At 36.1% G+C, this 20,998-nt stretch overlaps 4 protein-coding genes and 1 non-coding gene across 6 annotated transcripts in view; 3 read left to right on the top strand and 2 right to left on the bottom strand.

The window, feature by feature from the left end:
- adnp2b (ADNP homeobox 2b) overlaps positions 1 to 20,998 on the top strand; it is a gene marked incomplete in the record, with an annotated part of 705,870 nt that overhangs the window by 61,524 nt on the left and 623,348 nt on the right.
- Positions 99 to 5,083, bottom strand: si:ch211-199g17.9 (uncharacterized protein LOC108180085 homolog). Of its 2 annotated transcripts, none has more exons than XM_024294853.2 (9): positions 4,794 to 5,083; positions 4,318 to 4,380; positions 2,385 to 2,459; positions 2,245 to 2,292; positions 2,085 to 2,142; positions 882 to 971; positions 691 to 754; positions 552 to 618; positions 99 to 434 (listed from the first exon to the last, which is right to left on the bottom strand). In XM_024294853.2, exons 1-9 carry the CDS (start codon positions 4,807 to 4,809, stop codon positions 331 to 333), a joined length of 585 nt encoding a protein of 194 aa, XP_024150621.1. In that variant the 5' UTR covers positions 4,810 to 5,083; the 3' UTR covers positions 99 to 330. The 2 variants fall into 2 exon arrangements, with proteins under 2 accessions (XP_024150621.1, XP_024150629.1); XM_024294861.2 differs by having other exon boundaries at positions 2,085 to 2,139; positions 4,794 to 5,060.
- On the bottom strand, positions 3,090 to 3,222 carry LOC112138548. The gene has a single exon (XR_002917804.1). It is a non-coding gene; the product is annotated as a U8 small nucleolar RNA (small nucleolar RNA).
- On the top strand, positions 5,326 to 8,589 carry stmnd1 (stathmin domain containing 1). Its single transcript, XM_024294751.2, has 5 exons — positions 5,326 to 5,538; positions 6,314 to 6,497; positions 6,576 to 6,721; positions 7,624 to 7,755; positions 7,839 to 8,589. Exons 1-5 carry the CDS (start codon positions 5,479 to 5,481, stop codon positions 8,205 to 8,207), a joined length of 891 nt encoding a protein of 296 aa, XP_024150519.1. The 5' UTR covers positions 5,326 to 5,478; the 3' UTR covers positions 8,208 to 8,589.
- On the top strand, positions 10,830 to 19,765 carry rbm24a (RNA binding motif protein 24a). The gene is made up of 4 exons (XM_024294808.2): positions 10,830 to 11,491; positions 12,437 to 12,560; positions 12,637 to 12,691; positions 17,427 to 19,765. The coding sequence occupies exons 1-4, from the start codon at positions 11,324 to 11,326 to the stop codon at positions 17,776 to 17,778; spliced, it is 699 nt and encodes a 232-aa protein (XP_024150576.1). The 5' UTR covers positions 10,830 to 11,323; the 3' UTR covers positions 17,779 to 19,765.

The following is a 20,998-nucleotide window of genomic DNA, read 5'->3' as shown; positions in this document are numbered from 1 at the left end:
TAGACCCCAAATAGTGTTAAAATTGTGATTGGAGAAGCTGTTTTTATTAAAGATGTTAAAAACAAGTGTGTTTATGAATGAATGAATGTCACAGCATGTGAGTTATTATTGGTTTAATGGGTAAATCAAATGCATTAACTAGAATAACACACTGACTAATGACTCATAACTTCACAGAACAAGTAACGAGAGGCCACAAATGACTGGAAAATGTACTGAATGAACATATTTTTTAGTAGTATTAGGAGTATGGATTTTAAATTACAACTATCTCATTTTTTTCCAAGCTGAACAATAATACCTTGGAATCTGTCAGTGAAATTGACTTGTTTACTTGTCTTGATACTGAGCAGTCTCCGTCTCCAGCTGCTTCTTTTTCTTCGCCGCTTCAATTTCCTCTTCGAGCTTCTGCAGCTGAGCCAACTTCAGTTGTTCTATCAAACCAATGAAACAAGTGCTGATGAAATGGCTATTGCTTTTACAATTAAAATATGTTTACATATACAAGATTAACAGTTTTACAAGAGGAATAAAAAAAACAAAGCACTAACCGACAGACAACAGCTGAGTTTTTTTATTTTCAGCTCTCTCCAATTCATCTGGGAGCCTTTCCGGGGCCTTTAGGAAACATTTTCACATCTCTATAAATTCCACATTTCTATTAAATCCAGTGATGGAGGCAAAACTTACAAAGACACAGTGCAGTTTCTTGTGCTTCTCCATGAGGTGCTGAAGCTGATTTTCAAATCTCATCCTATTTAAACAAAGAATGTGTTCTTTATTTCAACATAAAGATAAAACTCATGGCCCTAAAGGAGTATATTAGATTATTAGGATTCCTTTAAAAAATCTGTGATACATTAAATGGTCATGATATGTACCGCAGCTTTCTATGCTTCAGCTTGAATTCTTGGATTTCACATGTGTTTTGTTCCAGCAGGTCCTTTCTCATTTTGTGATCCTTCAACTCTCTGTAATAGACACAGAACCTCATCAATCAAACAGAGAAATTCTGATAACATGACATGGGAGCATACAACCTCACAGGCTGTAATTTTGTCTGAGGACCAGTTTTTATCCGTCAGTAATGTGTGACCAATGAGATCATTTATCTCCCAGATATAAGATAGTCTTAAATTTAGTGTTTTTTTAACCAGATATGGGTTTAAAAATGTATGATGGGTTGTAAGAACTAACCTATTGAAATCATTCTATTAAAATTGACAGATGGAGACATACAATAAAAAAATCAAATCCCATGCATTTTTTAATAATATTTAAACAATTTACAAAGGTTACCCAACCAAAAATGTTGGTAAAAATCTTCTATAACATACAATCCTATTTAAAAGCCGAGGAAAGACTTGTCCAACTTGAATTGAACTCTTAATGCTTGAGTTCCTTAAACCATTTTTTAAAATAAATAAAAAAGGTGGGGAGTGGTGAAAAACTAAAAAGAAAGACAGAACGGGAAAAAGTGCAAATTAGGGGAACACAAGAATACCTCAGAGCACAGTTACACTGTGTTGCTAATGTGAGTGGTGGGAAAAAGACACTTTTAAGAAAGTGTGAGACTGGTTAGACAGGAGCTTGTTTAAGATAAAATGGAACAAACTTGCCAGTGGGGTTCAAAAGACTGAAGAGAGACCCTGTTAAGCTGGTTTCAATTTTGGGGTAAAACACATCTGTTTTGGATGAAAATAAAGTAATTTTCCAGAATTTTTGTTTTATTTCTATGGTGGAAGGAGTTTTTGATGAGTCAAATGACTTAAATATTAGTTTTATTAGTTTGAAAATGTTAAAATTTTAGCGTCTTAGTGTATTGGAAACCACTTGAAAAATATGTGACATTAACTTTTAAAATAAAAAAAACATCAATTGTTATCAAAAATAATTAATTTTTCAAGCATAGACTTTTAGAATGTTTCATTATGAGATACCTGATTGAATAAAGAAACCCTTTACTGCCATCTAGTGTTTGTAAACTCCCCAAAAATGAATCAACAGTTGTCAAAACTGGGTTTATGTTTAAGTTTTATGTTTTTTATGTTTATGTCTTGTATTATTTCTAGTGCAAAGCATACCTCTCAAAGTCTTGCTCTGATTTGTCACACTGGAACTGTACTTTCCTACACAGTTCTACTTCCCAAAACAAAACAACAAACAAAAACAAAACAAGTAAATATAACAAAAACAAACCACATTATCATCCAGCAACAGCACAGGATGAACGATTTGCTGTACCTTCTTTTTCTTTATAGACTTTCTCCAACTGGTAGCTCTGAGAATGTACTGTGAAATGAAGAACACCTTGTCACTTAAAAATGGAAATACTTAAAAAAAATAATTTATTTTCAGATGTCATTTGATGATCAACAGCTTACAAGCTTCAAGGTCGTTTTGCAGCGAGTCACTTGTTTGTTTGAGCTCTTTGATTTCTCCTTCTAAAGTCTGGTTACCTTAAAACCGCATAAACAGATACTGACACTTAACAATAGTTCAACTTATGAAACAATATTCTTCATGCAAGACATTACTTGTAGATATTGAATCTACAGTGCAGGTCACATCAACAAGTCACTTGACTCAAAGATATTTCAAAGATTACAGTGACAATTAAAAAGCAAAACAAATATTTAGAAAAACAACATTTTAGAAAATGAAACTGAAATCCAGAAACCAAAACGAAAAAAACATTTCAGAAACCAAAAGTAATTTCCAAAAACAGAAAATGAAATGTTAGTAAAACGAAACTGAGAAACCAGAAAAAGGAAGGTAATATGGGACATTGCTGATTGGATGATGATATCAACTATTCATCCAATCAACGATGTAGAACCATGAGAGGTCTGTCCATGACTTCCTCTTTAAATTATTGGACAAGAAGCCTTTTTAGTTAATCAAGCAATAACAAACAGAAATTACTTTGGAATTACAAAATGTTTATTAAATGGATAAAGAAATGTACTATAATATCAGAACAAGAATTATCTATGAATTTTCAGCACGTAGATAAATATACACCTACTCAAGACATTAATTAACTAAAATTTTGGTATTAATGTATACTGTTTATTTAACATGTCTAAATCAGAATGGTTCTTAGCAGGTGTTGCTGTTCCTACTAAGAGGGAGACAATAATCATGCCTCATGATTCTCCATTCATCATGTTCTGCAACTTCCCGGAGGAAGTAACAGGTAAGGATGTACCTCACTGACGATAACCCTCCATCTTTGAATTGACTGGCTATAAATAAACACATAGCAGTCTTACTAACGGTTTGACTGTGATAATAATTTACATAAAACAAAATGAATGTTTAACTGTCAGCTTACATATCTTACGGACAACTCGGAAGGATAACAAACATCAAAACCTTTAAGAAGATTGCTCGATTTACTTCCACACTAAGACGGAAGCGTGTTTTCATTAGCATAGCCGGTTCCTATTGGCTAACATGTTGGACAAAACTTCTAGGAAGACTATGCCTTTTTATTTAAAACATTTTGAGACACAAAGCTCTTTTCCTAGAAACAAAAATCAGAAAGTCAACCGTAGTGCCGCATTAACACCCTGTATGAGTCTACAATAATAGTTTGCAGCGCTTTTGTAAAGCGGAAGTGTTACCAAAGACTAACGGTACATCAAAACAAATCCCCTACGACCTGTATTATCCGAACTATCACTAAAAACTCACCCCCAATCCGTCTAATTCGTTTAACAATTACATATTCCCTCCAATTTACCTAACATATCTATGGACAGACTAATTTGTCGCCTAAATACAGAGGAAAATCCCATTGTCCCTTACACGTCGCACGCATGCGCAATACTCCAAGACGAAGACGGAAGAACACAGCACTGTATTCCACGACCAAATATACAATCTTTGATCCAGAAAAAAGATTGAAATAAAGCTTTATACAGAAAGATAAGACAATATACATAGAAAATGGCTACTCTATTTAAATTACAATACAAATGAACGATTGTGACATTGAAAAAGAGGGTTAAATAAATACCACTCCTTATTAATTAAAAAGAAAGAGGAAAATAATAAAATAAATAATATTTGTATACCTACAGAAGTATATAATGTTCCGTTTTAGCGGATTCAAATATTTTTACTAATCCTATTTTTTTATGAATCCACATTATGTCCACAGGGTGTCAGTACTGAGTCAACATCCACATCTCATGGACAAACTATTTTAATTTTCTAAAAAAAAAAAAAAAGGGGGAGAAAGAACGAAAGAAAGAAAGCAAGGAAATTAAAAGAAAAGAACCATAAAATAAAATAAAAATAAATAAATACCTTTTTGTAGCCTTCTTAGCTTTACAATCAAATTTCCGCCAATGGATTCTTGTAACTCTCCATCTGAGGAGAAAAAAAGGATAGTCTACAATGTTACATGACCGTCAAAGTCCAAAATTAATATCCAAAACAGAATTAGTAGCCAGACTAGAACGTTTAAATAAGATTTGGGTCATTTTCTCGCTTAGTTATGTATCACACGTTCCTTTAGCAGGAAAAAATAAAAATAAAAAAAGTAAAACTTCAAGTAACTTATTTTCGCTAGCAGCGTGCACTTTGACCATCGTAATGCCAAGCACAGCTAGTTTTGCTAGCTTAAATGTGTATCTTTAGGATGCAATTTGCCCTTAATAAATACATTTTTAAAAGTTATTTAAGATTAGCTAGAAAAATCATAGGGAGAGGTAAGATTTTTAGCGGGCTTTAAGATTTAGTTGGCTACTAAAAAAAAAAACCTAGAAGTTTTCGTATTTTACCTTCAGGTTTGTCCATGTTCGTCCGGTCGAAGGGAACTATCTTAGACTAAAATGGTACAGTCCTGCGTTTTCCTTTTTAAGCATTTTTTTTTTCATTTTTTGATCAAGATTGCTAGCTATGCTGCTATTATTTAATTATTCATTTGAAACATTAAGTTTATTGAGGTGTATTAAATTATGCTTTAACTACTGAGTTGCTAACTACAAATTGATGTTTTTTACGCTTTAGAAACCCTTTTTAATAAATAAAAAAACTATTTTTCAATATTACTGACAATGCTTATAATCGGTTATACTTTTTATTTTATTAATTTATTTGTCATTTTTTGTACCATTATAGGTCATTTATCAATTAGCTGGAAAGATTTGCCAAAAAGTGCAGCTTTTTAAATTTTGCAAATCATTTTTTTATAGAACAACTTGGCTCCTAGCATTACTATGAAAATGCTTCCACTGAGGTGTGACCTGCTGTCTTAGTTAGGGATGGCATTTTGTTCCTCGGTGTCCTTCCGTTTAACCGGGTCGGCTTTATTGTGGCAACGGTCCCGTTTTGTTGCTATAGCAACGCTGAAGTTACTGCGTACAAGAATGCGAGACGGTTCAAGTTGGATCTTAGCTCGCCACCGAGGTTTCATCAACTTTATGAGACTTTGATTTTGTATTATTTCTCGGAGGGTGGCAAAAAATGGGATGCGCAAACTCCACGACAACAGCAACAGTCGTGCGGCGGCTGACGACTGACCAGGTAGAGCCATACGCCATTTTAACATTTTTTTGTTTGTTTGTTAATTTTTGTGTAAGGTATATATTATTTGACATTACAAATTACATTATTTTCTCCTCTGTTTATTGGTAAATAACAAAATCTTGTAAATATTTAAATTAAAATTAAAGTAAAAGACAACACATAGAAGGGTGTAAAATAGTAAAATATCGCGATGCTTTATTCGGTGGTACTTAGATTGATTCAAATACTGCCAAGGTGATATTTAATTATTATTTATAAGCAAACATGTAGCTCAGTCTTACTTTGTTTTCCACTTAAATGTTTCTAAATTACCATAAGAAAAACACCATGAATTTACTTGGGTTAAAGTAACTTGTTTATGAGATACAGTGCTTAATGTTTTGATAAATAACATGTATTTTACTTTTGTGAAAAATGCATTAATATTCAGATAATATTTAAGTCACAATTAAAAATAATTGTGAAATATTGTGTGGCACTATCTTGGGATACATCGGGATACTAGTCGTATCATGAAATGTGTATCCTGATACATATCATATCGCCAGACTCTTGCCAATACACACCCCTAACAAATAGTACAAAACAATCAAAAAAGAATTAAATTAAGTTTATATCTTTCTCCTCATTTTCATCATTTTGAAAAATTTTGTACTATTTTTTTGAATGAAAATGTCCATTTTTTTTTCAGAATGCTGTATTTTATGAAGTTATGCTTTGTGTTTCTTATTTGCTTTCTTTTTTTTTATTTTTTTATATTTTTTGCTCCAAGACTGATACTGGAAGTAAACATGGTGACCGTGAAGACTCGGCCGTGTCAAAGGGCACCACAGATAGTGGGGTTGTGGTGGAGAACAGAGACGTCTTGGTCCTACCTGGGGATATCCCGGGGATACTTCCTCCCCTGTCATCGGGCAGCTTCACCACAGGGTACACGGAGGAAGTTACGAAAGAAAGTGAGTATTTACCATTAAAAACTGCAACATACAAACCCAAAAAAGAAAAAGAAAATTAAAACATCTTTTTTTTTCAAGCTGATGCTCCAGTTGTCCCGCAGCAGGACGAGCCAGTAAAGCAGCGACAAAAATCCAGTGAGATTCTAGAGGAGCTGATGAGTGAGGGGATCATCCCAGCGGGACAGAGCAAAGAGACCCTCAGTGGGACTTCCTACAGCCTTACAGTGCGTTCATGCTTCTACCAAACCTGTCAAACTTAGTTGAAGACATGCAAAAGCAATACATATTTAAACTTTTTAAATTATTTTGCCTGGCTTCAAAGTGAAACTTGAAAGTCGGACAATTTTATTCAAAAATGTACTGTCACATAGTGATCACAATTGTTTTAAAAAGTTTGTTTTTCTAAGGATTTTTAAAAATCACACACCTTATAATGATCACTTAAAAAATATGTATAACCGCTAAAAAATTTGGATGAAGAGGCGTACACTTTGATCTAATGAGGTGAGATAGGTTAAGTAAAATAAAATCGGTGTAATGACTGCTGATTACAATGAAAAAATATATGGTTTTAAACTAACTGTCTTTTTATAAATGTTTTTTTTTTCTAAAAATAAAGCAAAAAATAGAAGAGATTCATGTAATTACTTGTAGTTTAGGGATTTATTCAATTTAAACGTCTCATATAAAAGTTTTTCTAATTTATTTAGATTTCCCCACGTATAATGATATTAAAAAATCAATTTCCTTAACCCTTTAACACCCGAGGTGTCACCATTGACGCCTAAACACAAAATCTTTAACATACTGTAACTTCAACCATTAACACGATCAACTTAATTCCAGTAGATTCTGAAGGAGAAAAGCCATTTTTCTCCTTCAAAACCCGCTGGAATTACGTTGATCGTGTTAATGGTTGAAAAGTTACAGTAAATCAAAGAACATAAACACTGAAGCTCTGGTGTTAAAGGGTTAATTTGGTGGTTATAATAAGCTGTCTAGAAGTTAATGTCTCAGAGGTGTTTGAATAAACTTTTAAATGTCATTGCACACTCAGAATAGCAGTTTCTTTTATTTTTAGTGACAATTCGGTTTGAAAAGTCAAACAAACTATGTTTTGTATCAGATGGAGGATGAGGGAGTCGTCACACGAAGGCCTCCTGCCCGATTGAAGTCTCTGAAAGTCAAAAAGGCTCAAACGTTCCACAGCAGAGAAGAGATAGATGAGAAGATGAGGCTCGCTGAAGTGAGACGCAAGGTGCCATTTGTTTGTGCGTCACACACATCCTGTCTCATTTGTACACACTTGTCAAATCATCCGTTTTCTCCACCCTCTTTCAGTCCAACGAGGAGACCCTCAAGACCCGTTTACGGACAATGTCTGCTCGAGTTCGCGTTCCTGCTCCAAGATCAAACCCCAGCAGTGATGAGGACACCTCCCTCATACCTGTGCAGTCCCTTCCGTCACCTGAACTGTCTCAATCTCCGGAACAGCTCAGCCAGGACCCTCACGGATCCCCACAAGAAGCAGAATTGGTTGAGGAGACTTCAGATGATGGTGAGGAACTTAAGAAGCAAATGCAAGTAATAGCAAAGAGCTCAGAAGAGGAGGAGGAGGAGGAGGCGACACGGGTGGAGGAGTTCAAGGATGGTGAGCTGGAGGTTGATTCAAGCTTTCAGCAAACAAAAGACAAAGACGACTCATTTTAGCCTCTATTGCATTAAATGTCAAGTCATATTTAAGAAGGCATTGTTTGAAATAAACAACAAAAAAAGAAAGAATAAAATATTTTATTTCGCATGGTCACAAACCCAGTAAACCTGTAAAATGTTATAAATCACAATGTATATATTGCTTATATATAAAAAAAAAACTCAAGTGCTCAATGTGCTGCTGAGTTTGACATATGCTCTTGCCAAAAAGAACAAAACAATTTAAATCAGACTTATGTTTTACAGGAAGTTGAGAGAAATCCAAATGTGTAAGTTCAGCGTAAAGCCAGTTCTTATTTTAAACACTAGAGGGCAGTGTCAATGCATTTTCTTTGCAACATGAAATGTTGGATTAATAAAACCTTAAAATACGCAGAGATTTATGTTGTTTTTGTTGTTACAGCTTTGAAACTAGCAATTTGTTTAAACATTGGATAAAAAAAATGTATAAATTCAAAAGTGAAGCCAAAAAAAAAGATGTATGTTTCATAGTTTTCAATTTTCAATACTTCCAATAAAAAAGCAACGGTAAAAACTTTTTTTAACCATCCATCCATGAGTCCATTTATTTCATAAAGATGAATGGGAGTAGATAAATTGTTACTGTAAGCTTTCAAAGAAGCCTCCATCCACATTGTTTCTCTCAGAGAGCGGTCAGCATGTCACACCTGAACAGGGACAAAAAAGATTATAGGCAACCTGACCAGGCCAGCATTGTCGAGCAAAAGAAACCCAATATAGTGGATTTTTTTCACTACTCCGCTTGGACATTAAAGGACGTGTGGCTGCATTAATAAAATAGTAAGTGAACAGAAACAGCACTAAAAGAAACATCATCAGGTTGCATTTCTTTGAATGGAGACAGGAAATTGTCTTGAAGAATCCAACAAAGAAAGAAAAAAAAAAGTTTTTCTGAATTAGATAGGAGGGGTTGTTTATACACAATTTTTCTAAAATGAGAACGTCTGTTTTAAATCCATCAAAGCAACTAATTTTGCTGACACCTTTTTTTGTTAATGAGACATTAATGCCTCCATTGCAAATGTGTCAACCTCTGTGCTACACAGGAGGACAGGTGCATGCAGGCCAGCAGTGGAGTGCTCCCAGGAGCCATAAATGATTAACAGTAGCACTCCCTCTCACATTACCCAAGATGAATTACTCATCCTGGCAATTCAGGGGGAGATTCAGAGACTAACACAAGATCTTTGCTAATCTGCTTGAATCATTAATGCGTAGACACTCTTGACTAAGTTCATCTAGGCTATGCCTCATCCCAGGGGCGGAGCTAGAACGTGTTATATGTGGGGCGGGAGGGGGCCCGAACACTTCAGGAGGGTGGCAAATAAAAACAGTAGAGTGGAAGGTTGTTTCGAATGAAAGGTTTAGAAATACATATTTATAACAGTGAGTAGTGTTGTTTTGATTTAATTTAAAGGGCCTTATCATGTTATATTAAGCCTTTCAGAGTAAAGTATTTTCACACTAAAGAACAAATTATTCAAGTTATTTTTGTGGACTCTTCATAAGTAAGACGACTTGATTTCTGAAGCTCCGCCTTTCGCTCCTTGTTGGTGCCGCCCATTTCCCTCTTGCAGCGTATCTGCGTTTCTCCCACAAAAACAAACAACTTTTGCGACTGCGGAGGAAGAGGGTGTGTATGTTAGCCTGGGGGTGGAGCTGGCAGCGCAGACTCTTCTTGGAAGGGGCTGTTCCCCCACGTTCATCCAGTCATTCTCTGGTTTTTGAAGGGGCTGGTGCTCAGAGAGCAGCAGGTGTTTTAGAGGAGTTCTCAGAGATGTGTGAATGAAGCAACATCCCACTTTGGGGAATTTTTAATGAGAAATCAACATTAAAATCTTGAAAAAATAGTTGTTCTATTTGCAAGGCTTAAAGAACCTTGTGTACTTAATCTTTTTAACAATTAGACACTTTTAAAATGTCAGTAATTTTTACAGAAAAAAAGCAATAAAATCATGACAACCGTTATGAAAAAGAAAATGACAGTTTAATCAACACGTAACTTCCTTAAATCAATAATTTTTACTTGTTTGTTCTGTATAAAATACAAATCTTAAAAAAATATCCTTACTAATTAAGGTTTTTAGTTGTAAATTGTCTAATAATATGTAATAAAAACAAAAAAATGAATGGTTGAAATGATAAATAAGGTAACAATTTATGTTAAAAACACATCTAACCATGACATTTTCCTGTTTTATTTAGTTTAATTTGTGAAATACAGTAATGTATATAATAATAATGACTGCAATTTTTACAACAAAATGTTTTATTGGTAATTACTAACTGTAGCCAAGCTCTCGAAAATAGAATTTAAGAATTACATTAAAATTATTCACAAGTAAGTTATGATAACTTAACAGGAAATGTTTGTTGACTTTATAGGTTTTTTTAAGTGATTCAGTCGCGATTTCTATTACTGTACATCAATTTTCTTTTTTTTCTATACTGTAATTTACAGTGCAACTGTAGTTTTTACTGAATTTCTCTGATAACCCCAGATACCAGATTTTGTTTTGTAAATACATGAATTGATAATTTGGCTATTTGAACTTATTATTGAAATAAAGATGAATAAAAAATAGAATATAAAGGAGGTCAGATAATCTCATCTTTACCACATGGATGCAACAACTTTAAAAAGATCCATAAAAGCTCTCCTAGAACTTCAATGGAAAAATATATTTTTTCCTTCTAAATAATTTACCTCTGATTTCAGGAAGAGGACACTAGGATAATAAATCCAGAGCCTCACATTGCGCAGGTTTCCCAGCTGTTGGCGCGCGCTGGTGGGCGGGCACCAGATTTGATCTGGGTGGAGTCAAAGCGACGCTTTTAGGAATGGGTCCCAAACATTTTTAGTTAGACAGCAGTTTAGCAAGGAAAGCAGGAGGCACCTGATGGTCTCTTTGGGACAATCCGCTCCATGTTGCTCCTCTCCTAACTGTCTCTAGATACATCTACCTCCGGGCTTCATCACTTTCGAAAGTTTCTCTCCTCTTCTTCTCCTGCGCCCAAAGACCTGTCGATTATTATTTTTGCACTATACTTATACTTTTTATTTGTTTAATTTATTGTACATTGCACTTACGATGCACACTACGCAAAAGGACACGACCTACACGAAGATTTTTGTCGGGGGTCTTCCCTACCACACCACGGATTCCAGTCTCAGGAAATATTTTGAGGTTTTTGGTGAGATTGAAGAAGCGGTGGTCATCACCGACAGACAGACTGGCAAGTCAAGAGGCTATGGATTTGTAAGTATTCTTCCTGAAACACCTGATTTTTTTACCCCATTTTTTAATTAAATGGAGCAGAACTTGATCCAAACGCGAATGTGTGGAAATCTTTGTCCAAAGTTCTGTTTACAGCTTCAAATATGAAACTGAATCGGGTCACGAGGTGTTTGCGTTTAGATAAACAGGCGCTGCTTATATTTGTCCCTGGTTTCCGTTGCAATCCCAGTAACTTGTTGCGCACTGGTGGCGCGCGTCATGACGCGCGTTTTTCTTCGGTCTCGTGCGCTCTGACAGCTGACGGGAGCAGAAGTCTCAACTTCTTTGTAGGGCAGACACGTTTTGTTAAAAACAAGCAAAAAAACGATTTCTTCATCCGAGGCTGCTGTAACACTAATAAACAAAGATCTGCTCTAACTTGTTCATCAAAATCTCTGACATAAAAGTTGACGAATATAAACTTGTCTTTTTAGGAACTGGCTTTTCCTGATTGGGTAATAAGATTCAGAAACAAGTGTACTTCTATTAAATTGGTGTTTTATGTCATTTTTTTCACCAATCTGAGTTCATAAGAGTCTCCACTACTATGAACTATTAATATTTTTATTTTTATTCAGAATTTCTCTGTCAATATCATCTTTTTGAACTCACACATTGCTTGACTGTTTAGCTCTGAGCCATGAAGGCTGCATAAGTCATCTCATTCTGGCTGTCTTTCAGGTTTTGTCACTTCCACGTGAGGGTGTTAAATAACTGTGTGCTGCCAAGTGCTTGCTTGGCCTAAACCCCCCACAGCACACACACACACACACACACACACACACACACACACACACAGAGAGGGGCTCTTATTGTTTTAAAAAAAGGCTTTTTCCAACATGCACGTTGATGCTTCAGTATATTTGTGGGCCACCTGTTTAGGAAACACTAAACCTCAGTTCCTATCAAACATCTGCCGTCCTCCAGGTTACAATGGCGGATCGCTCAGCTGCAGACCGAGCCTGCAAGGACCCAAACCCAATCATTGATGGCAGGAAAGCCAACGTCAACCTGGCCTATCTGGGAGCAAAGCCTCGTGTGATGCAGCCAGGTAGACTGTATATGTATTGAAAAGACCCACGTTCACTGGAATTTGTGGTTTCAAGGCTTTTGTTTTATTTTTTTAGGTTTTACATTTGGTGTGCCCCAAATTCATCCTGCTTTCATCCAGAGGCCTTATGGGTAAGCAGTGTTGAGTCACTCATTTTCACTCTTTAAAATTGATTATTATTTATTTTAATATACAAAGAAAGAGTCATGTTAATCATATTTTTAAAGTATTTGCCCCAAAAGATATATATATAATAGCCTTTAGGTGTGATTGGGAGTGTGTGTCTGTATTCCTCTGCGTGTCTGCTGTGGTTGATAAAAGGTCTGACTCAATGTTCTTTCTCTGGTTCGACAGGCTCGCTCTCACTTAATCTAACTGCTTTGAGGAATAGTTCTGCGAGCGTTTTAAGGGAATTCCCTGTATATTCAATCACACATACACAAGCTCTGAAAACGGTGATTACAGATGCATGTACGTGGGTTTCATTTTGACTTTTCCACTTCGTTTTGAAGCGTATTTTGTGTGCAGTTATGAAGTGGTTTTGTTCGATAAACAGTGTGCTTTCTCTAGTGCAGAAAGAGAATGGTAGATTGGTTGGTTTTTTTTTTTGGGTGCCCTTCTTTTTGTGGTAAACTTTTCTAATCAAAAAAAGCTGTAGAAATGTATATTTTTGTTTGTTTTGTGTTGATTAGTGCTTTTAGCTTGTGTTTTTATAACGGGATGTGCTGTTTTCTCAGTGTTTTTTTCATTCGCGTCTTGTTTGATTGTTGAATTTCTTGTGTGTTCCCTTTCTACTAGCTCACAAACACACCCTTCATGATAACAAAGCCTGCTATATATGTTTGGTGTGCACTTGTTGCAACTTTTCTCCAATTAATACAGCAGAAATACACACCAAAGTGATAAGCAGAGGCATTAATCGTATGCTATAGGATCTATAGGATACACAGGGGGTTCATTTCTGTTCAAATGAGGCTTCATCAAGCTCTCTTAGCCCTCCACTGGATGCAAATAAATGTCTGGATGGCTCTGTCTCTCCCTTATTCTTTCACAGTACACTTTCGTCACATGGGCTTGTGGTGTTAAGGAAAACAGGCGCACCCATTGTGCCACATAAAGCCCCAAATGCTGACACTGCAGTCGCATGGAGCTCAGAGTTGTGTGGTTGACACCGTTAGCGTGCGTCTGTAGGGGTCCATAGAGGGTGTTGGAGCTGTCTCTGTCAAAGGGGGGCATTTCAAGGGGCCACATGGAAGTTAAAAAAGCGTCCCATGCAAATTGATTGGAAAAAAGTGTAATTATAGGGGATTTATTCATTAAGAAAAAATTGAATCTAGTTGTAAACAAACTGGAATACATTAATTCACAAACAAATAAACAGCATAGCATATTTAAATCCTTTAAACTCCACCTATATTATTATCTATTGTAAAATTTTTCCTGGTGGTCTTTTATTTATGATTATGCCGTTTTTAGCGTCAATCAAAAAGTCTGTGCAGTTTTTTAAAACATATTTTCCTCCAAAAATCGCCTCTCAGTTGTTGGCGGGACTTTTGGCAGCAAGTAAGCCACCACTAATATCCCATCATCCCTTTGTTTGAACTCTCCCCTGCTTGCTTACAGCCCCACACAGCCCCAACTTTACATTAGCGGTGCAACAAAAATAATGAACATTACTGGAGGTATCCAGCCGTACAGTTTTGAGCCAGATTCCAGGAAAATGAAGACGTCAATGAATATATTTGTCTGCAAGTGAACGCATCAGAATGGAAAGGAGGAGGGAGACTTTTGCTTTTTCTCTTGATTCTCCACAATTTGACTAAAGAAATACTCAGTAATGCAGTTTAAAGGCTTATTTTTTTTGTCCTCATTATCTGATAAATGATACACGGAGATGTTAAAAATACAATCTTCATTGGAGTGGGTCTTTAAAAGATTGAACACTCCAAAATTTGCAGCATGAATTTGCTTTTCGTAGAAAAATTCCAGTTAATGCCCAAACTAATGTATTCATATCTTAAATGTTTATTGTATTGCTGCAAACCTCAGGTAATTTCATGTCAACTTCAAGCATTTTAAGATAAAACTCCCAGAAACACACATTGATGGTAAACTATGCTCAAATCCTCTCTAATGTTGCATTGAAATAAACATCATGAGTTTGTTATTATATCACTTGGAGCTTCCATTTAATCTTCACAAGTTTCATCAAAGAGAGTCATGTCTTCTGTTTGCTGCCTGAGCCACATCAAGACCGACAAAAGTTTGCATTCACTGTTTTTCTGTATTGCATTTAAAATGTTACCAGTTCAATTTTGAGGCAGCTGTAGGCTAATGTAACAATTATAGAACTAAAATAAGATGGGTTATTTAATTTAAATGTTAAAATTTTTAATCAAATTGTATAAAATCAGTTGTTAAAAGATTATATTTGTATTCCTCAGGTCTGTTTCGACTGTTTTATAAGGACAAAAACCCCACAAATAAATATTGGAGATTGCAGTTAAGTGCAAAAGTGTATTTTTTTATATATATATATTTATGATAAATCTTTAGGAACTACACATTCTGACTTTATTGTATTTCACACAAAAATAACTCCTTTCAATAATTTTTCACTAAATGCATCTCAAAGGTTATTTATGCCAATTGAGATGTAAAACATGATGCTAAATTTCTTCCTTCCTTTTTTGAGAAAAAAAGCCATTTTTTGTTGACCTAATTTTTATCTAATTGTGTAAAACGAAGTTTTAAAAAAAGTTGATAGTAGTGATTTTAGAACTTAGCTCCACTTCAAGTTTCAAAAGGTTTTCCCAAAACTGATCTGGAGTAAAACTGAAAAAGCATTTTACTCATTTTAAAGATGACTTATTTTTTAGACTGACTCATACTTTGAATCTACAGCAGCATGCCGGCTGCATCCATCCCTCCTATCAATGTTTCTTCCCAGACCCTTTGATGATATTCATTTTTAAATAGTGTTCTAGTCTTAACATACACACTGCACTTGGTTACAGCTTAGTGTTACACTGTCTGTTGTTAATACATTTCCAAACACGGTGATAAGTGATGTTCTTGTACAAACTTACTGGATCCCGTTGGGACTCTGACTTTGAAGTCTTGATCTTTCCACTGTAGCTGCACAGATGATTCATGCGTTAGAAAGCGAGTCTCTGGAAACAAACGCTTTTACGGAGCACAAACAGAAGATTTCATTAACAAACAGCTCTTAAAGATACGTCTTCCTGACACCAAATCAAATAGAACATTTTTTATTGTCCTCCATAATCTGTAATGTCTGCTTCATCACGTGACTCCCAGCTGAAACAGACCAACACAGACAAGCACGAACACGAAGATACTCTGGTGAAGAAGATTTGGGTGTTTTTTAGGAAGCTTTGGTCCCCAAACTCCAAAACTTCACTCAGTCTGTATGAGCACAAAACATGTAAGGCAATGGAATGAACAGTTTTCAAATAGATTTTTTTGTTGTCCAAGATACCACAAAAGTTGTTGGAAGAATCGAGTGTTCACGTTCACATACATCTCTTGAAAATAACTAAATAGAACAAAAAATATGCTTTTTCTAACCAAAACAGTCATGTTTCTCACTTGTGGCAATTATTCTACAAATTATTCTATAAAAAAGGATATTTATAGTTGTCATTTTTCAAACAGCAATCAACAAATAATCAATTTTGTCAACTAAATGCTGCTTTTTAAGTCTCTAATTTAAATAGGTAAAATGTCATTCATGCAGTTTTAGAGAATCAAATCTCTACCTGAACCTGCTGAGCTTCAAATCATGATTGAGCACATTACATAACCACAGATTTTTTTTCCTTTTGACCTATTTTACTAAATAATCAATCCAGTGCGAGATATTATAAATATATATATATATCGTTCATACCAGCACCATTCATTTACATGTTTTTTTTATTATTATTACCACGTCCTTTCATACGTTTTTTTGTCTTTTATGTTGAGTGATTGTGCTGTGACTTTGCTGTATTTGTAATCAGTGAAGTTTTTGCTCCTCTCAGATGCATTAATGTTTCCATTTTTTTATATATAACTGTTTTGGGTGAGATGCAATGTAGACGTGCTCACATTAGGGTTGCCACGATAGACTGAGACTTTCAAACGTAACTCTTTTATTTATTTTTTTCCCTCCATAAATGTTATAATCCAGGCCTCATGCACTTTGTGAGGCAGGATAAGGCTATGTCATGAAGAGAGGGGTGAGGGGTAGAATGCACTCATTGTTCAGAACTGTTTATTTAATCAAAACATCCCTCTTGGTGCAGAGCCTAGTCCCAGCTCCCCTCCAACTGCCTCCCTTTCTCTTTGTCCCAACACAGAAGGGGGAATGGCCAGCAGTGTCCCCTATTTTTAAAATTGTCCAGCTGTCAAAGCGGTGGTGGTGACATTTTCACAATGCCTTCCTGGGCTCATCTCCTCTGCCATTGCCTGGCACCAGAGAATCCACCCGCTCACCACCCAAGTCCAGTGCTATTAACCCTTTGACATCTGAGTGACTCAAAATTGTTAGCATGCTGTAACCTTTCAACCATTAACGCGATCAACGTAATTCCAGCAAATTGTGAAGGAGAAAAGATGCCGAATATCACAAAAAAAGATGGAAAAAATAGATTGTTGCTCTCCAGAGATCTGTTACAATTATCATTACTTTGTTATTTTCTGTTGTGGCAACCCTATATTTGTTCTAATTCCTATTAGCTGACTTTTCTTTGGTGTTTTGGGGGGTATTTGGTCTCGGTGTGGTGCACTTAGGTTGTAGGAGGAGTTTTTTTTTTTTTTTGTCTGTTGTGTTTTTAATTAACTTGTGTGCTTGTCCAACAGCATCCCAGCTCACTACGTGTACCCCCAAGCCTTTGTCCAGCCAAGTGTGGTGATCCCCCACGTGCAGCCCGCGGCTGCTGCACCAGCCACCGCCTCCTCCCCGTACATCGACTACACCGGAGCGGCCTATGCGCAGTACACCGCCGCTGCCAACGCTGCAGCGGCCGCGGCCTACGAGCAATACCCCTACGCCGCCTCTCCCGCTGCCACGGGTTACGTCGCCACCACCGGTTACGGTTACGCTGTACCCCAGCCGTTAGCCGCTGCTGCCCCGGGCTCGGCTGCTGCCGCCGCCGCCGCAGCGTTCGGCCAATACCAGGCTCAGCAGTTGCAAGCCGATCGAATGCAATAGCACCAATGCAGATTAAGCAAAGAGAAGATGGAGACTCTTCACCAAAGCTGTGTAAAACATAAGGACAAAGGTGGATTAGCTTTTAGGGGTTAGAAAGGTGATGATGATGGTAGTGATGATAATAGTGAGCTGGAAACTTTTATCAGTAACTCTCCAACTTGCTGTGCTTCAACCAAAAAAATAAAAAAAAAAAAGAGGCGGAAAATGAAAAAAAAAAGTTGCAAATGGTACAAACGATTTGTTGTTGTTATGATGAATATTATCATTGTAGTACTTATAGAACAAAATGCAGGAACTAATCACAGAGGTTGGTTTACAGTAAGCCTTTAAGTCCTATTGCTGTCTTTAGTTTAGGAAAATGCTCTTGTTCCACCTGTCGTGCTCCTCACACGTTTAGGTTATTTAATGCCCTCGTTACATTTCTATTTATTATATTGTCATACTACACACTGAGGGCTTTGTTTGTTATTCATGTATTCAATGTGTTTTTTTTTTAGTTGATATTTTCAGATAATCAGGGAAATGGAACCGTTTCCAAAGTGTTAGCTACTAATGTGCAGGATGTGGAGGACACATTTTGAAGAACTACCTTTCTATCTTCCTGATGCTGAATGTCCTTCTTTATTTAAAGATCTATGCAAAGCGAACAAATCACAGCGAGGCAGGAAAAGAAAAGACAGAAAAGGTCACGATGACGCGACTCTTGGACTTAAGTGCACAAAGGAAAAGCAGTGACAATGAAAAACACAAAATCTGTCTTTTCTTTGTTTGTTTTTTTTTTTGTTTTGTTTTTCGGTCACACGTGTGCATCTAGAGCTGCACACATGGCAGTCGGAAACAAAGGCAGCACAGTCGAGCATCTCTGATGGAGAGAAAGAACAAAAAAAGAGAAAGAGTGGCTACTGGTGGAGTGGGGGGGTTGGATGATGGACGGAGCCGCTCCACATAGACGGACGGCTCTGGAAAGAACGCATCACTTGTGCTCATTTGTTGAGCTGTCACATTTTAATCCCCCAGCCAAGCCCTTTGGGAACCAACTTTACGGCACGGAGCGCCCCCCGCCACTAACCCTCCAGTCATTCAGCTCTGTCTCCGTCAGCATTTCCACCCCGGTGCTGCTGCGGTCCGCTGTCAGGTGTCCCTTCACAAAAACTTTACCAAAGCCAACTGGCCTGCCTCGTGTGGGGTGGAGAGGAAGGGCTTTTCATGTTGTGTACGGTCTATGTGCCTTTCATTTTTACTACTAATGGAAAGGATTACAAAACAAGAAAAACAAAAAAATGTACTATTTAAGGTATTTATTTTCAAGGGTTGAAACTCTAAGAGTAGAGACTTAGTGGCAGTACTGTATTAATAATAATATTATGTACTCATCTCAAGGCATATATAAGTTATTGATTAGTTTTATTATTATTATTATTAACACACTCAACCAAAATGTTGATAGAAAAGCTATTTCTTATAACGTTATGTGCACTGTATTTCTATTTTTTATTCCTTAGAACATGACATTAAATATTACTTTCATATCTTTTGTATGAGAAAACCTTTATTTAAGTGCTGACCCATCTGAATGCCTACTGTATTCTGTCTCTTCTGTGCTTTTTTTTTTTTTTTTTTTTAGATGACAGGAAATATTAGTAGCAAAAGTTTTGACAAATACAAGCAAAGAAAAGCTGCTTTCTTCTGCTAGAATGTGTTCTCGTCGTGGAGGTTTCAGTAGCTGTGCTTATTTTGCTTCACATTCACCAGACGGGCAGTTTGACACTGTTGGTAACTTTTATACTTGAACTCTTTCTTACAAGGGAAACATGAAAAATAAGTGACAAAAAATAAAAAAATAAAAAACTCAAAGGTTTTCACTGTCGCTGGATGAAGGCTTGTTCAGTGTTGCTATTTAAGGTCCTGTAGATAATAATAGACTTTGTCAAAAATTTCATCATCATTTACTGAAATTGGAATAAAATGTTCTATATTTGAAAAAAAAGACTTGACTGCTGTCATTTTTTCTTGAAAGAAAGTATTTTATCAGTGACATTTTTGGGGTTTCAAGTTTGATAAAAGAGGGTTAGTGATTTTACAAGAATAAGTCAAGATAAGAAACTGTGAGTGTGTGGGATTCATATCATATTTATGGTATGTTTGTCACATGATAATACACTAAAAAATGTGTTATTTTTTTCAAAACCAATTTTTTAAATATTGGAAGGAAAACTGTTGAATTCCACAGTACATTCATGTTTTTAATACAAATAAATCCTGATAGTATCTGTTTTTTTCCCTTAATTTTTCCAATCAAAATTGTGTTTTTGGTGTTTTGAACATGTGATTGTGGCCTTTTTCTCATGATGGAAGACCAAAGAGTTTGGCCAAATCCCAATTCAGTTATGGAATAATAACGTCTTCAAATTCAGACTACACTACCCCTCGATGGCATCATCATTATTAGCCGGTCATCTACGTTAGCGCGTAGCTGCTAGCATTCAGAAAAGACACAATAACATCAGTTTTAACACCAGTTCCCTTCCTTCCACTTTCAAGCAATCTATAATTTGATTGATTAATTGATTTGACTAATTTGATGCTCAAACTGTGTTTGACATGACTTTGTATGGATGTAAACATCTGTTAACTGTTTCTGCAATATTCTTGCTGTAATTCGTTGATATGAAACATTTCTAATCTAATCTAATTTAATTTAATCTAATCTAATCCGGTTGTCAAATGTCATTACTTAAATTTTAATGTGAACTTCTGTACTTCAGAGTACACCAACGTGTAGAAATTAGTTTCTTCTCCGCAGAAGAGCATGACACAGAACACTCTTGTTGCAAAGGGATACAGAGCACTCCGCTGTTTTGGGTACCCCCCATAAAAATAAAAAAATAAAAACTATTTTGGACATCCCTACCTCTCTAAATGCCCCTACGTTGAAGGAGTAGGGAGAGGGTCTGTAACCTTTAACACTAAAATAGCCATTTAGTCCAGAGTCTTAGGAACCAAAACCCAGTGAGAGCCGCTAAGTCCCACTTTGTCGTTTAAAAATAAACTTTATTTATGTCTTTGTAGCCATCAAACTTTTCATTTAACTTGATGATATTACTTTTGACAGCAGCACATACAAGCTCCTTTCAAAATAAAACACATCCTGTCACAAATAAGATCCGGCTGCTGTAGATTTACATTTGTACTTCAGGAATTTGACATACGATAAGAATAC

This window comes from Oryzias melastigma, linkage group LG11 (genome assembly GCF_002922805.2).
Source record: "Oryzias melastigma strain HK-1 linkage group LG11, ASM292280v2, whole genome shotgun sequence".
Classification (NCBI taxonomy): Eukaryota; Metazoa; Chordata; class Actinopteri; order Beloniformes; family Adrianichthyidae; genus Oryzias; species Oryzias melastigma.
Note: the sequence above shows the minus strand (reverse complement) of the source record. Positions and strands in the feature narration are given on the sequence as shown.